The sequence below is a fragment of the Abramis brama genome (genome assembly GCF_963993115.1).
Source record: "Abramis brama genome assembly, chromosome: 11".
Lineage (NCBI taxonomy): Eukaryota > Metazoa > Chordata > Actinopteri > Cypriniformes > Leuciscidae > Abramis > Abramis brama.
In genome coordinates, this window is record NC_139973.1 from 41,141,205 (window position 1) to 41,156,826 (window position 15,622).

The following is a 15,622-nucleotide window of genomic DNA, read 5'->3' on the forward strand; positions in this document are numbered from 1 at the left end:
ATTTGATAAAGCACAGTGAACCAAAGTCCTCTTTTCTGATGAGAGCAAATTTTGCATCTCATTTGGAAACCAAACCAAAAGGTCCCAGAGTCTGGAGGAAGAATGGAGAGGCACACAATCCAAGATGCTTGAAGTCCAGTGTGAAGTTTCCACAGTCTGTGTTGGTTTGGGGAGCCATGTCATCGGCTGGTGTTGGTCCACTGTGCTGTCCACTCAACGCAGCCGTCTACCAGGACATTTCCAGAGCACTTCATGCTTTCTTCAGTAGACAAGCTTTATGGAGATGCTTCCTTCATTTTCCAGCAAGATTTGCACCTGCCCACACTGCCAAAAGAACCAAAACCTGGTTCAATGACCATGGTATCACTGTGTAATTACTGTGTGATTTCATGTAATATTCTAATTTTTTGAAATCCTGTTTTCGTGGGTTATATGAGCTGGAAGCCCAAATTATGTACAAATAAACAACTAAATACTTGAAATCGTTTAAGTTGTGGGCCCTGAATCTATAATCTATGGAAGTTTAACGTTTTGAATGGAATTATGGAAATAAATAAACTTTTCCATGATATTCTAATTTTTTGGAAAGGGTCTGTATGTGCGCAGGCGTGTAGTCTCTCTCTACAAATGGACATTGCTTGTCTGGCCTGCATAATACAGAATTTTTTTGTTGCTTAGTCGTTTTAGGTCTTTGTGCATTAGAGTCTTATACCCAGCTATAGCCGGGTTCATATGTATGATTGACAAATTGAGAATCCTAAAAGATTCCTCTAATCCTGCATGGGTCAAACTCTTAAGTCTTTGATCACTAGTTTTTCTCAGATTTGGCCTCAGACATATTTCTGTCAGTGTTAGAAGATTTGACGCACAGTCCTGTAGTGAAATCAAACACCTGGAGCGCAGAACCTGATGACACGGTGCGTTCTCCAGAATGTTCTGTCAAGGTTCTCTCAAAGTTATGAACAAACGTTCTTTAAGTAATATTAATAGAATAAAAACATAAAACATTATTTATTCATCTGGACATGACAGACCATCGCAAGTCCATTTGTCCGTCGTAACAGAACTAGCACAAGAGCTCTGAGTACGTCAGGAATAGAGTGTGGCATCAGTTTACTGTCGGGGTTTTGTCGTAGTTTTGTCCAGTGTAGTATCACTGACTATGATGGACGTTCTGTTGTCTTTGTCCAGTCTAGACACAGTGTTATGAAACAGCAGAGCTCGACCGCATGTTCTCAGTGTCCCGCGACCTCAAGCTTAACCTGACAGTCCTGTGCATGAACAACAAGGTTCATCAGACTCAGTGAAATCTTGGTTGTACATGGTTGGAAATTGAAATCCATGGCTTAGTGTGGATGTCAAAACCAAAATGGCATATTACTTAACAATTAGTTAATAGTCATGTGCCTCAACAAGTAAAGTCATAACAAAATGATACATTTGCAAATCATTAGCTAATGATTAATTAAAGCAGACAAGTGCATGACTTCAACCCATTAAAGACCCACTCCGATGAAAATCATGTTTTTCTAGGTGTTAACATGTTCTTGTGGCATTTTTCTGATGTTAGAGGACATATCTTGAGAAAAATAAGTTCAAAGTTGTATTTCTGAGTATTTCTGCATTCAAATGGCTGTGAATCAGTAGCAGACGCTAAAATGCCAGCTAAAATAGACTGGAGTTGTGACGTAGTAACTCCACTGGGCGGTGCCACAAGCTCATACTCCCCTCCGCCCCGCCCGCGCGGCTCAGGTTCTGAGGAGTAGAGAAGACGATGGCGGATCAACACCTATGTGCGGTAGCTGGTTGCAATGCTAACTGTACGTTCACACCGCCGCCGACTTGAGCGGCAAAGAAGCTCTGGCCGCCCTGTCAAGGACGCTTGTCAAAAAGTACGAGGAAGCTTGTTGACGCTTTGGCCGCTCTGACGTAGCAGCATTCTATGTTCGATCATGGGAGAAGAGAAGTGTCACACCATGAAAAGTAAACAAAATAAACAAGCAATACATTGACACTAGAAACCTTTTATAATGACAGCATTTGTATAACCGTTTTGGTCACATTATTATTTATTATTAATAGTGAGTGCGCGCGCGCGGCCGAGGCTCTCTCTCTCTCTCTCTCTCTGCTATCTCTCTGCGTTCTTATATGCCCTGTCAAGCGCGCCCTGTTAAACTGGCAGGACTTAAAAACACATGCAAATGATAAACTTTCACTCTGATGGTTAAACTGCAATTAATCCGATAATGATAGGAAACCCAGCAACGGCGATGATCAGCTTCTCCTCCGTTTTCTCGGAAGCTCAAGTCGGCGGCGGCGTGAACGAGGGGGTGGGTCGTCTCCGTGCCAACGGCTCCGCCCACAACGCAGAGGCGAATTGCTAATGAGCTACTGCCGCTCTGCTGAAGCAAAGTCCCAGAAAACGGCACAGGTTTTGTGATTTTGGCTAAAAACGGCATAATCATCATTTAAAGACCACTGAGAATGTTTAAAAATAGCTCAAAATATGATCGGAGTGGGACTTTAACACATTAATAAAATATGTTAAGGAATTAATACATTATGACATTTAATTAATAACAATTAATATATTACTTAATATATTAATCATTTAGAATATAGTTACTGATGCAGTAATCATTAATTAATGGTTTAGTTCTTCATGAGTCATAAACTAACTCATGATTATCTGTGCATTAGTTAAGCATGAATTAATGCATATTAGTGCACCCGTATTGTAAAGTGTTACTAATGTTTCAGTTGGATGTTTTTTTTTGTTTGTTTTTTACTACTTGTTTCAGAACATTCAGAGAACATTCAAAAGTAACGTTCCCATAATGTTTGAAGAAAGATACAGTGGAATGTTCCCTTAACGTTCTAATAAAAAAAGGAACATGCAGGGAACATTCAGAAATAATGTTTTCGTAACATAATAGGAACATTAAAAAAATGTTAGAACATATTTTTTGCTAATTGAGTACGCACAAAGCTCTTTATAAATGTGCATAGATCAGACATTTTAATGAAAAAAAAAAAAATACAAATAAATTTCAAACAAATGTCTTGATGTACATTAGTGGAGTCATGTTGTTTATCACAGTTTGATAATCACTGATAAAAAGGTCCTATAATGAACTCCAAACAGGATCCACAGTATTTCATTTAATATTTTTATTGAAGGAAATGAAGGATCCTATTATAGTTCAGTCTTGTCTTCAGGTGTTTCGGCCTCTTTCTGCTTCTGTTAGAAAGAAGACACTCAGTGTGTTCATACAGTGTTGATAACATCAGTGATTTCCATCTGATGAAATGCTTCAGCCTCACCTGCAGTTCTCCGGCCAGGAAAGAGTCACAGAAGGTCTGCACGCGCTCAGTGGTGATTTCATCAGACGGCATGAGCCATTTCTCATCCAAGGCGCCGTCATAAATGCCGATCCGTGGCAGGTCACGTGACTCCAGGCCGAAGTATTCCAGCACGCGGGCGTTTGATTTCTCGCTTCCGTTGACCAGCACAAACAACATCTGCATTTCACAAAAACATTCAACAATCTGCACTAAGATCATCACAAACAGTGATCACGTCCTCTAGCTCATGTCGTTTCGGGAAGTCTTGAACCTGTTTTAAATAAAATAAGAGGTCACGATTCATTTTGATATTTTTGTATCGATTTTTATATTATTTATTTTTAAAATATTACTCTTACTGTAAAATGTAGGACCTAATTATCTTGTTATTACAGTAGTCAACATTTGAAGTGGATCAAAAAGTTCATTAAAGTTCTTCTAAGACAAGAACTGGTATTGTTCAAAAGTCATGTATAACTTTGATGAAAGGTTTTGATCCACTTCAAATGTTGACGACTGTAGCATATTTTGCAAAGTGAACAGTCTGTCACTTTAAACTAAAAGATTTCCCTCAAATCAGTCTCATACACTTTCCACTATTTCTGAAAGTTCTGGAAGAGGCCTGGAATGATCTGGCATGATGAATATTAGGAGAATATTAGGGTCAGGTGGGCGGAGCGCTTGTGTAATCAGTTCAGAAGCTCTTAATCCCATTAGAGAGTAAATCAGTGAGACTTTACCCCATAATCCCCTTAAATAACACTTTCTCCACCGGTTCAACGCGGGAAAATCGCTCGTTTATTACCTTGCCAGTGTATTTTGGCGCGAGATCCCTGAAGCGCTCCTGAAGCGGGTCTGAGTCCGTGCGCCCTCTAACGGCCAACAGCAGCACGTGCGTCTTCACCTCAGACTGAAACAGACCCACGGCAGACTGACACACACACACACGCCATATATTCATTCGACGATTTCTCCATGCAGCGACAGCTATTATATATCACGAAGAGATATTATATGGAATGCCAAACCTGACATAATAAATAAATAAATAAATAAATAAATAAATACATACATACATACATAAATATACAAAGAAATGTATAAAAACTAAAATAAATGAGTATTTATACTTTTATTTCTTTATGTACAATTGTATTTTTTCCACTTTTATTTATTCTCACATTTATTTATGCATATATGTATTTATTATTATTATGTCTATATTAGATCATTAGATATTTCTTTGCGATTATTTTTTCTGATCGGCATCTGAGGCGACACATAAATCACGAACATCTAGATGCATTTGCACAGACTGCTGAATGAAATATCAGAAATAACGATATGAAGTGATAAATAATGTAAATTATATGAAAATCTGTCACAACATCACTAATATCATTATTTATTGTGTTAATTTAATTAAAAACAGTGTGGAAAATATGCTTTGAATAATTCAACAGATTTGTAGGCCTATTGTATTTTAGCATTTTACAGATTCCTTTACTGTATCAAGATATTGCCCAGCCCTAGGTCTACTAGTTATTGCACAATTATTTTAATTATATAACATAATTATATATAATCAGATTAACACTACAAAGCTACTAGAAGAGACGAGACAGGAAGTTGATGTGTTCAGTACCGCTTGATTATACTCTGTGACGTAACGAACGTTATTCATGGTCATAAAGCGAACGAGTCCATCAGCATCAACTTTCTTGGCCTCTGACAGATTCAGGTGCTCCTGATGAAGATCAGCCTGTAACACACACACACACACACACACACACACACACGTCAAGACATATTCGTCCATCATACTATGATAGGCTATACGTATCAAATAAATGTTGTGTTTTTTTTTTAAATGTAACATTATGGAAATGTTACTTTTGAATGTTCTCTGAACGTTCTGAAATAAGTAGTTACATTTAAAAAAAATTAGATGAACTGAAACTTTAACAACGTTCCATGAACTATGTATAAATAATGTTTTTGTGCTAATGTTTTGAGGACATTATTAAAGTCCAGATAACTGTCAATGAACATTTTATTAACGTTACTGGAATAACTTATTTATTTTTTATTTTGCTGGGTACAAAAACATGACAAGTAAACAAATTTACAAAAAAAAATAAAATAATACACTTAACTCTACACTCACATTATTTAACATCTTAAACGTCTAATAAATCTAATCTATTCACGCCTTTGATTATATGCATTATTTCATATTTCATGATCATCTGTCGAGGAACTCCATGTTTTTCAAAAGCAATCGTTTTGTTTCTATTGTGAGAGTCATTTTCTCAAGCGCTGATGTGTCTACTAATAAATGAAACCATTATAATAGATATTTTTGTTCTATCCTTCCAGTTTAATAGTATTACTTTTTTTTTTGAGGTAAATATAAATGTTTTATTTCTTTGGAGGTGTTTCTGGAAGAACTTTGAGTGAGAGTTCTCTGTTAGCTGTGTTTACCTTCCTGAAGATGGAGATGGTGTCAGAGGCAATGCCGTATTTGGCCCAAACTTCCTTTTCACCGCACAGAGCGACAGAGAGAGCCTTCATCTGTTTAGCGGCGGCCAAAAACTCTTGGTATCCGCGAGCAGCTTCAGTCTGATGGAGAGACCGAGAGAAACTGACCATAAACACTGATCATGCAGGACGTCTGCAGTTACAAACACTGTGTCTGCGTCTCAATTCAATTATACTACACCCTAAAAGTGTGTAATCTTTTTGTGAAGAAAAAGTAGAGTGTGTAGCAAAAAGTAGACAAGCTTTGGGACAAACCATCACGTCATACAATTGCATCTTTAATGGTTGCTCTCTGTCGCATCTTATCACAGTAAACTGGCCTGTCAATCATCTTGTCACAGTTAAAATCCTCCACATTTCATTTAATTTCCTCCTGTATCGGAGAGGAATGCAGAATCACGATGATCTGCAGTCTTTCATGACGAGTCTCTCCTCATATTAATGCAGAATGATGCATTTAAAAGTTAATGGCCAGACAGATCTTTCTGAAGCTCCACACTGTTATTACAGATGAACTATAACACGGATAACATTAAATAAATATTTTTTATCAGGTTAAACTTTGATTAGTCACTCAAACCTTTATCTAAACCTCTCACCGTCGGTCGTGCATATCCGCCATGTTTTGTAGTTTAACACTCTACTCATGTTTGTAGTTCATCCTCCAAAGCGCAGTGGGTTGTGGGTAATATTAGCCTTTATAGTGAGCACGCATCCACACTTCCAAAATCCACCGGGAATAGTAGATAATCCGGGGACTTCTGACACACTCTCTTCAACATGCTATGCTTTGGGACACACTTATTCTAATCTCACACTGTTCAGGATGGACCGTATGGACATTGAGACGCAGGGTGTAACTTCTTTCTGAGAACTACAGCTCATATATTGCCGGATCTCTGGCTCTGGTTGAGCGTGTGTGTTTATGGAGCGCTGAATGTGCCAATCCCACAAATGCTGAGACGCTCCCAGATCCCGGTCCTCCTCCACACACAGAGCCGGCCAGAGGACTCGGCATTCTGGGATTCCACAACGGCAGACAAATACAACTTTCTGCATTTTTACATTGGAAAAAAAAAAACTAATTCTGTATGATTTATAAGCTTGTTTCCTCAATTTAGGCCCACAGTAACACGAGTCCCAATGAGTGTGTGCATTCAGGTTTAAGTCCCCACCGGGATAGACACACACACACACACACACACACACTAACCTCGAAGAACCCGATGACAGCCACTTCCGCTGAGTCGATGAAGGCCTCGGCCGCAGGAACATCCTTCAGTCTGGGGATGGCGCTCTCTGAAGATCAACACACATACATTCATTCTAACAGACAGAAACATTTGTAAACAATATTTAATTTAGTTAATTCAAGTTAGTTTGAGGCTTATTTAAAGCATATAATTTCTGCAAGATATTTGAAGACATTTCTCATATTGATATTTAAGGATATTTAAAGTCTTCTGACAGCTTACCTAGATCTTCTGCAGTCACACACACAGTCAATACAGAAAACACAATGAGAAACATCATGACTGCACTAAATATGGACAATCTGTGTGAAGAAAGAAAGAGAGAAGAAGCCCACCGGTTATGCTCTTGTGTGTGTGTGTGGGGGGGGGGGTCCTAACACTGGTCACATGACCGTCTCAGGGCTGATGCTGATTGGTTGAGGTGTGTGAAACGGACAGGTGTGCGGCTCACGGCGCCGGTCAGACGCTTTAGATTACGTGTCACTGAACACACACGTGTTGCTTTTCCTCCAGAATGAAACTCATTTGGAAATTAACTTCAGTGCTGAAACACAATACTGTAAAATGCAATCAGTGGTAAAGAGTAAGAGATTTTCATTGAAACTCAAGGAACAAAACACACATCAGAAGATCTCTGCTTCACATTTGTCATATTAAGAAATTATATATCATATTAAGAAATATAAATTATATATAAATTGTCATATAATTTCATATTACTGTAAGAAATTATATATTTCTATATGTAAGGGTCCATAATGTTTTTAAGAAATATATATTTCTAATTCTATATTTTAACATAAAACAAAACAACAATTAAAACAGACCAAAAATGAACAATTATGTCAAAACACATAATAATAACAAAATAATAATAATAATAATAATAATAAAATAATAATAATACTAATACAATGAAAAAATAAGTAAAAATAAGTAAATAATAATAAAAAAAAAAAAAAAAATCATACTTGTATCAATTTTAGGTTCATGTTGACCTACCAAGGTTTTGCAAAAAACGTTTGTGAAATCCTGGGACTATATAAACAAAAATCCACGTCTGTTAAATCATCCATTTTCTATATCCAGCGAAAGAAAATTAGGCCTATGAAATATTTGCACTCAGATTATGAAGTGCATCTTTTAAATGGATTATCATAAAATACACCACAGAGATTTGGATGTGTATTTGAGAGTGTGTGTTGTGTCAGTCAGGTGTCATGTGATCTGAGGACAGGTGAATCCCTCTGATGATGCTGTGAGACGGGACACGTCTGCTGACTCTCTCACATACAACTGATCACACTGATCCCAGAACAGCGTCAGGCACCTTCTCTACAGACGGCCTGCTTGGTGAAATCTTGTTTGATTTGTCATTGTAAATGACATCTAAAGTCGTCATGAAAGGGAAGTTGCACTGGTCTTTTCTCCTCTATTGTGTCGTATATCGAGTGAAACACTTCCGGAACAAGAACAAATGTGGGTGGGGCTTGATTTTGTCTGTGCGGAATTGATTGGATGGTTGTGGTTTGCTATTGGCTGATCTCATGTGATTGACAGGTTGCCCCGCCCTCACGCCAGTAAACAGAAAACATGGATTGTTGTATGGGAATGTTATGCATGAATTTGTTGTGGAAATAAAATGTGCAAATGTGCTGAAAATAATTATTAAGCTGTCACCCATCACCAGCCCCTCATTTAGTTTGAAACATATAATTTCAAAATGATCTTATTTCACAGTAACAAACAGATATAAAGCAATTATAAAACAGTATATCAAATAGAAAAACCCAACAGGCAACGTGTGTGTTTTTTGTTCAATCTTTGTGGGTCCTGCAGGAGAAACTGTGAATGTGTTTTAACTGATATTTACAGCTGATTCACTTCTGTCATTTAACATTCATTGACATAACCAGAATGTCAAATAATACTTATTATATTCCCAGTAGGGAACGTTCTAGCAAGGTTACAAACAAACATACTTCCAGTAACGTTAATAGAACGTTCATTCAAAGTTATGTGTTTTTTTTTATAATGTTCTCAAAACATTAGCACAAAAATGTTACTTATACACTGCTTATTTTTTCTGAAACGTTTCAGTTGGATATTTATATAACTCTACTTGTTTCAGAACATTCAGACAACATTCAAAAGTTACTTGAATACTTTAAAAAAAGGACGTTTTGAACGTTCAGAGATCATTCAGAAATACAGTTTTCATAGCCTAACTCAATGTGAGCATTAGCTAAATGTTTTTTGTTGTTTTTCACACGCTTCTGCTGTGACCTCAGGCGGCTGGTGGTCGTGCTCGTCTGTAATTGGTTAAGCCGATGTGTTACAACACTCCCTGATCCAGTTTAACAGGTTCACATTAACGGGACAGATTAAGAGCTGCGGTCTCTTCTCAGTACAGGATCTAGAGAGTCAGGATTTAAAATAGAGCTAATGCTCAGCTAAGAGTTAAAAACAAACTGTTTTCATACAGACACAAGTTATGCAACATTTAACATATAGAGGAAAGGTCAGAGGTCACTGCAGTTTCGGGAGAGATGTGAATAATGACAGCGATGTTCATTTCTAGATTTGCCACAACGATCAGACCTCAGAAGATGTTCAAGGATATTGGACATGAACAGCCTTTCAATTCAAATTCATGAAAATCTCATTTTGATACCCGAGTATTATAAATAACCATTTGATGCATATTGTATGTATTTTACACAGTGAAAACACAATTTATTTGACTAAAACCAGAATCAGATGACATGGTGAATGTTTGTATATGGTTGCCAATGAATAGGACGCTATCATTTTGATATAAAATTTGTTGGATATTGACTCATTACTTCAATACCTTTTGGCTTTACTAAGATTTCCCCCAAAAACAGGCAAGAATGAACCTGGTGTCCTCCATGATTCATATTTTTGCCGAAAACAAATCACTTGAATGCAACAAACTCATGATTTTGACATCAGATGTTGGAAATTTCCGACACAAGTCTCATTAGCTGTATATAAACCTGATCCTCATCAGCTAAAGATGTGTTTGAATACGTGTCACAGCACAGAATAAACAAACACACATGAGAACATTACAGTATGTTAATGAGCAGATTATGTGTAATAACCTAAATGCAGGACAGCCAATCAGGATTGTGGATTAGAGCTGCTTATTCTTTAATTAGTAAAGGTCAGATATAACCGTATGTTTAGGATCAGGTTAGATCAGGTGTGTGTTTCTCAGAATACCAGCTGCTGGTTTTTATAGCAGCTCGAAGCTAAAAACAGATGAAGTCGTCTTTACACCTCAGCAGTCGCAGGTTAGAGAAGAGACTAAGACCAGAGATCAGAAACATGAACTCACAACAAGTCTGAGTTTTACTTTGTTGACAAGAAGCATTTGATGCTCTTTAATCATTTAAACATAAAGTTGAACAGGCACAGCATCAAAATAAAACATACTGATTTATTTTTAGATTTAGATTAAATTTGCTTACAATTCATATGATTGGTTGTTAAGTATTTAATATGGAAAATAAAAATGAACGATGCAGAATACAGGGAACGTTCTCTCAAAGTTATGAACAAACTTTCTCAGTAACATTAATAGAATGTTCATTCAAAGTTATCTGGTCTTTAATAATGTTCTCAAAACATTAGCACAAAAGTTGTTAAGAGAACATTCAAAAGTAATGTTCCCATAATGTTTGGAAAATGATAATGGAAAGTTCCCTTAACGTTTGTAAAACATTTAAACTTTCAGAGAACATTCAGAAAATGTTTGCATAACCTAATAGGAACGTTTGCACATCGTTCTTCTAATATATTTTGTTAGCTGGGATGTGTTGATAATATGAAAATTAGATTAGAACTGAGGATAGAGAAAGTGTTATGTATTAATCAACTAATGACCATAAAGGTGTTTGAACACACATTCATCATATTTTAGTATATCGCTTGTTTATGTCTGTGTCTGTCAGACAAACTGCAGATGTTGTGAATAAACTATGACTGTTACCACACGCGTGTCCTCAGCTGTAAGAGCCTGAAGTGCTTAAAATACTCCATGTGTCAATCTCCTGATCCCTCTATCTGCTTCTGTTGGAGGCGTTTGAGGATCAGAAGATTAGTGGAGCGCTATAAAAGAGTCCGGCAGAGACACTGGACACGATCTGAAGCGAGACATCGCAGAGAAGCCAAGAGAACCAGAAGAGCCAGAAACTCCAGCACAGGTAAGAGATTCACCTCACCTGAGACACATTTACAGCACAATGCACTGAGAAACAGCCAGGTAAAGTACTACGGTATTTCATTTTTACCCAGACAGACTGTAGTTAATTCACAAGACATGGTTTACTGAGAGCAGGAATTCTGGGATGAGGAGCATGAGGAGAAAACCACAAAACAGACTGAACATAAAAACAAAGAGAGAAAGAGAGAAAGACTTTTGTGGACTGATAAAGAACAGACAGATTTAGTGATGGAGAGGAAATAAATAAAAAGGAAAAGCAGAATGTGAGTCAAAATGACAATCCTGGACATTCAGTTGAACATTAAACTACAGGTGAAGTGCAGTGATTTCCATGGATGCTTGATTCCGCCACGGAATATAAAGTTTGGTATCAGAAACATGGAAACTCTCCATTATCTCCATCACCTTTTTATTTTTTATTCCATGGCGGAAACAAGCTTTCATAGATTACAGCCTCAAAGACTCAAATTTCTTTGAACTGTACAGTAGACATTCAACAGCGAATTAGAGCGCTGGGATTAGAGCATCTTCTCTACGAGATTAGCATGATTATGTAAAGAGCTTATCATTCACACTGTCTGTATATCTCACAAGGAAAACAGATGTTGGTAAATAAACTCATTGTGTAACCAGCAGATTAGGATTAACACAATCCCAAAATGAGAAGATTAACAGTAAACCTGTTAAGGACATCAGTAAAGGGGACAATATAGTCAGTTTTTAAAGGAAACCTGTTTATATTTCAGTAAGTGAGAGAAATGGACGCCCCAGCACCTGTTGAGAAGAGAGCGCCACCAAAGTTCAAGCAGAGGACCACTCGCACCTTCAAGAGCAAGGCTCCTAAACCTGGCCAGAAAGGCATGGGAGATGACATCCCTGGGATGGAGGGTCTCGGCACAGGTAAACCGTGGCATTTCAGTCGCCTTCATCATGTAAATATTGTTTCAGTGTTTTGAATGAGCCTGACCACCTTCTTTCTCTGGGTTTTCAACAGACATCACTGTGGTTTGCCCCTGGGAAGCTTTTGGTGACATGGAGCTCAGCGATCTGGCGAAATATGGAATTTTGTAGAAACTTTCCTTCTGCTTTCTTCTGGAGATCTTTGATCAGCCAAGATGATCATGTAATATTCCACACACCAAGACTGAACCAGCAGCAGATGCTTCAGCCCAACACACAAAGCGGAACGACATGATTCATATTTTTTTTGGAGGGAAATAAGGACAAATGGTACAGTGACTCTTTTGCTCTTGAATCGATCTCAGAGCTGCAATATCATGCTATGGTCATCTCTCTCCTAATTGTTGTGGTAAAATACAGAAATATGTACAAATCAACTTTATTTTTTTTAACTGTACATGTGCTTGTGTCTGTGTCAGAATCTACTCATGGTTAATTAAAACCCTCGATTTGGCAGTAGAACACAATAAAAAATGTATTTTCCCAAATTTGTGTAGTTAGTCTTTTCTCTTTCAGAACTGATAGAGAATCTTTAAACTGGGTCCATTTTGAAACAAGTTCATTAATTTCACTTTGTTCAAATATGAAAAAGTCTCAGTGTATAAAATCTTGGTTTTATATCCATTGGTCATATTAGGCATCGGCACTAACAAAATACAATCTGAGAAATATCAAGGTATTATTAAGTTTATTTATTATAAGATAAATACCTTTTAGAAGGGCTTTATATAAAACTACTAATTTACCAGCATACTTTTTGTAGGATTTTTTCTGGAGCTCCTATATGAACAGTTTCTAAAATTGTTCATGACTGTAAGGTGCAGCGTTTTATTTGTTTTATTATTTTTCCACACAAAATGTCAATTATTACTTTTAACTTATTTCAGTTCTGTAAATGTTTTTAACTCAAGTCGCGATCTCTGGATTCTGCTCATGCACGACTTTCTGCGATGAGGCACTTTTACTTCACAACATATTCCAATGAAAAAAATCTTTAAAATAACATGCGTTATGATGTTGAGTTTACCTGCTGGTAAGTTGAAGAAGAAATACATCTATTTTTTTTTCTTTGAATATTCCAGTTTTCGAGTTTTCTTTCTACAAGGAGACTGACGAAAACACTTCACTCTTACACACACTATAGAAGAAGGGACACATACTGTGCCCTCACTAATATTGTCACCCTTGGTAAATATGAGCAAAGGCGATTGTGAAAATAAATCTGCATTTTATAATTTTGATCTTTCATTTAAACAATTCACAAAATTCTAACCTTTCATTGAAGTAAAACAGTTGAAAGTGGGGAAATCTCATTATGAAATAAATGTTTTTCTCTAGTTCATGTTGGCCACATGTATTGCAACATACTTTTCTCAAGATAACAGCTCTTAGAGCAGTTATCTCTATATCAGCTTATAGAGTCTTCTTCTATAATGCCTGATGAGTTTGGAGATCAGAGACCATTCCTCCATACAGAATCTCTCCAGGTCCTTCATTCCTACATATAAAATCTCTCCAGATCCTTCATTCCTCCATAGCGATTCTCTCCAGATCTTTCATTCCTCCATTCAGAACCTCTCCAGGTCCTTGATTCCTCCATACAGAATCTCTCCAGGTCCTTCATTCCTCCATACAGAATCTCTCCAGGTCCTTCATTCCTCCATTCAGAACCTCTCCAGGTCCTTGATTCCTCCATACAGAATCTCTCCAGGTCCTTGATTCCTCCATACAGAATCTCTCCAGGTCCTTGATTCCTCCATACAGAATCTCTCCAGGTCCTTCATTCCTCCATTTAGAATCTCTCCAGGTCCTTCATTCCTCCATTCAGAATCTCTCCAGGTCCTTCATTCCTCCATTTAGAATCTCTCCAGGTCCTTCATTCCTCCATACAGAATCTCTCCAGGTCCTTCATTCCTCCATACAGAATCTCTCCAGGTCCTTCATTCCCCCATTCAGAATCTCTCCAGGTCCTTCATTCCTCCATACAGAATGTCTCCAGGTCCTTCATCCCTCCATTCAGAATATCTCCAGGTCCTTCATCCCTCCATATAGAATCTCTCCAGGTTCTTCATCCCTCCATATAGAATCTCTCTAGGTCCTTCATTCCTCCATTTAGAATCTCTCCAGGTCCTTTATTCCTCCATTCAGAATCTCTCCAGGTCCTTCATTCCTCCATACAGAATCTCTCCAGATCCTTCATTCCTCCATACAGAATCTCTCCAGATCCTTCATTCTTCCATACAGAATCTCTCCAGATCCTTCATTCCTCCATTCAGAACCTCTCCAGGTCCTTGATTCCTCCATACAGAACCTCTCCAGGTCCTTCATTCCTCCATTCAGAATCTCTCCAGGTCCTTCATTCCTCCATTCAGAATCTCTCCAGGTCCTTCATTCCTCCATTCAGAACCTCTCCAGGTCCTTGATTCCTCCATACAGAATCTCTCCAGGTCCTTCATTCCTCCATTCAGAATCTCTCCAGGTCCTTCATTCCTCCATTCAGAATCTCTCCAGGTCCTTCATTCCTCCATACAGAATCTCTCCAGGTCCTTTATTCCTCCATACAGAATTTCTCCAGGTCTTTCATTCCTCCATATAAAATCTCTCCAGATCCTTCATTCCTCCATACAGAATCTCTCCGGATCCATCATTCCTCCATTCAGAACCTCTCCAGGTCCTTGATTCCTCCATACAGAACCTCTCCAGGTCCTTCATTCCTCCATACAGAATTACTCCAGGTCCTTGATTCCTCCATACCGAATCTCTCCAGATCCTTTATTCCACCATACAGAATTTCTCCAGGTCCTTTATTCCTCCATACAGAATCTCTCCCGATCCTTCATTCCTCCATTCAGACCCTCTCCAGGTCCTTGATACATCCATTCAGAACCTCTCCAGGTTCTTGATTCCTCCATACAGAACCTCTCCAGGTCCTTCATTCCTCCATACAAAATTTCTCCAGGTCCTTCATTCCTCCATACAGAATCTCTCAGGATCCTTCATTCCTCCATTCAGACCCTCTCCAGGTCCTTGATACATCCATTCAGAACCTCTCCAGGTTCTTGATTCTTCCATACAGAACCTCTCCAAGTCCTTCATTCCTCCATACAGAATTTCTCCAGGTCCTTCACTCTTCCGTTCAGAATCTCTCAGGACCCTTCATTCCTCCATACAGAATTTCTCCAGGTCCTTCACTCCTCCATATATAATATCTCCAGATCCTTTATTCATCCATACAGAATCCCTCCAGGTTCTTCACTCCTCCACACAGAAT

General features: G+C 38.0%; 2 protein-coding genes across 2 annotated transcripts; one reads left to right on the forward strand and one right to left on the reverse strand.

Annotated features, from left to right (window-relative positions):
- Window positions 1-3,111: 3,111 nt before the first annotated feature.
- Window positions 3,112-7,498, reverse strand: erp27 (endoplasmic reticulum protein 27). Its single transcript, XM_084129910.1, has 7 exons — window positions 7,362-7,498; window positions 7,100-7,185; window positions 5,830-5,967; window positions 4,991-5,107; window positions 4,151-4,276; window positions 3,325-3,522; window positions 3,112-3,241 (listed from the first exon to the last, which is right to left on the reverse strand). Exons 1-7 carry the CDS (start codon window positions 7,417-7,419, stop codon window positions 3,197-3,199), a joined length of 768 nt encoding a protein of 255 aa, XP_083986036.1. The 5' UTR covers window positions 7,420-7,498; the 3' UTR covers window positions 3,112-3,196.
- A 3,741-nt stretch (window positions 7,499-11,239) lies between these two features.
- pde6ha (phosphodiesterase 6H, cGMP-specific, cone, gamma, paralog a) lies at window positions 11,240-12,839 on the forward strand. The gene is made up of 3 exons (XM_084128991.1): window positions 11,240-11,371; window positions 12,138-12,291; window positions 12,386-12,839. Exons 2-3 carry the CDS (start codon window positions 12,150-12,152, stop codon window positions 12,460-12,462), a joined length of 219 nt encoding a protein of 72 aa, XP_083985117.1. The 5' UTR covers window positions 11,240-11,371; window positions 12,138-12,149; the 3' UTR covers window positions 12,463-12,839.
- Window positions 12,840-15,622: the final 2,783 nt, after the last annotated feature.

Bases quoted from the DNA above. Each gene is read 5' to 3' on its own strand.
- pde6ha (XM_084128991.1), top strand. From the start codon at position 12,150: ATGGACGCCCCAGCACCTGTTGAGAAGAGAGCGCCACCAAAGTTCAAG. The intron at 12,292-12,385 runs GTAAACCGTGGC...GGTTTTCAACAG, and splicing joins GATGGAGGGTCTCGGCACAG to ACATCACTGTGGTTTGCCCC.
- erp27 (XM_084129910.1), bottom strand. From the start codon at position 7,419: ATGATGTTTCTCATTGTGTTTTCTGTATTGACTGTGTGTGTGACTGCA. The intron at 5,968-7,099 runs GTTAGTGTGTGT...TCTCTCCATCAG, and splicing joins CTGTCATCGGGTTCTTCGAG to ACTGAAGCTGCTCGCGGATA. The intron at 4,277-4,990 runs GTACTGAACACA...TGTGTGTGTCAG, and splicing joins TCACAGAGTATAATCAAGCG to TCTGCCGTGGGTCTGTTTCA.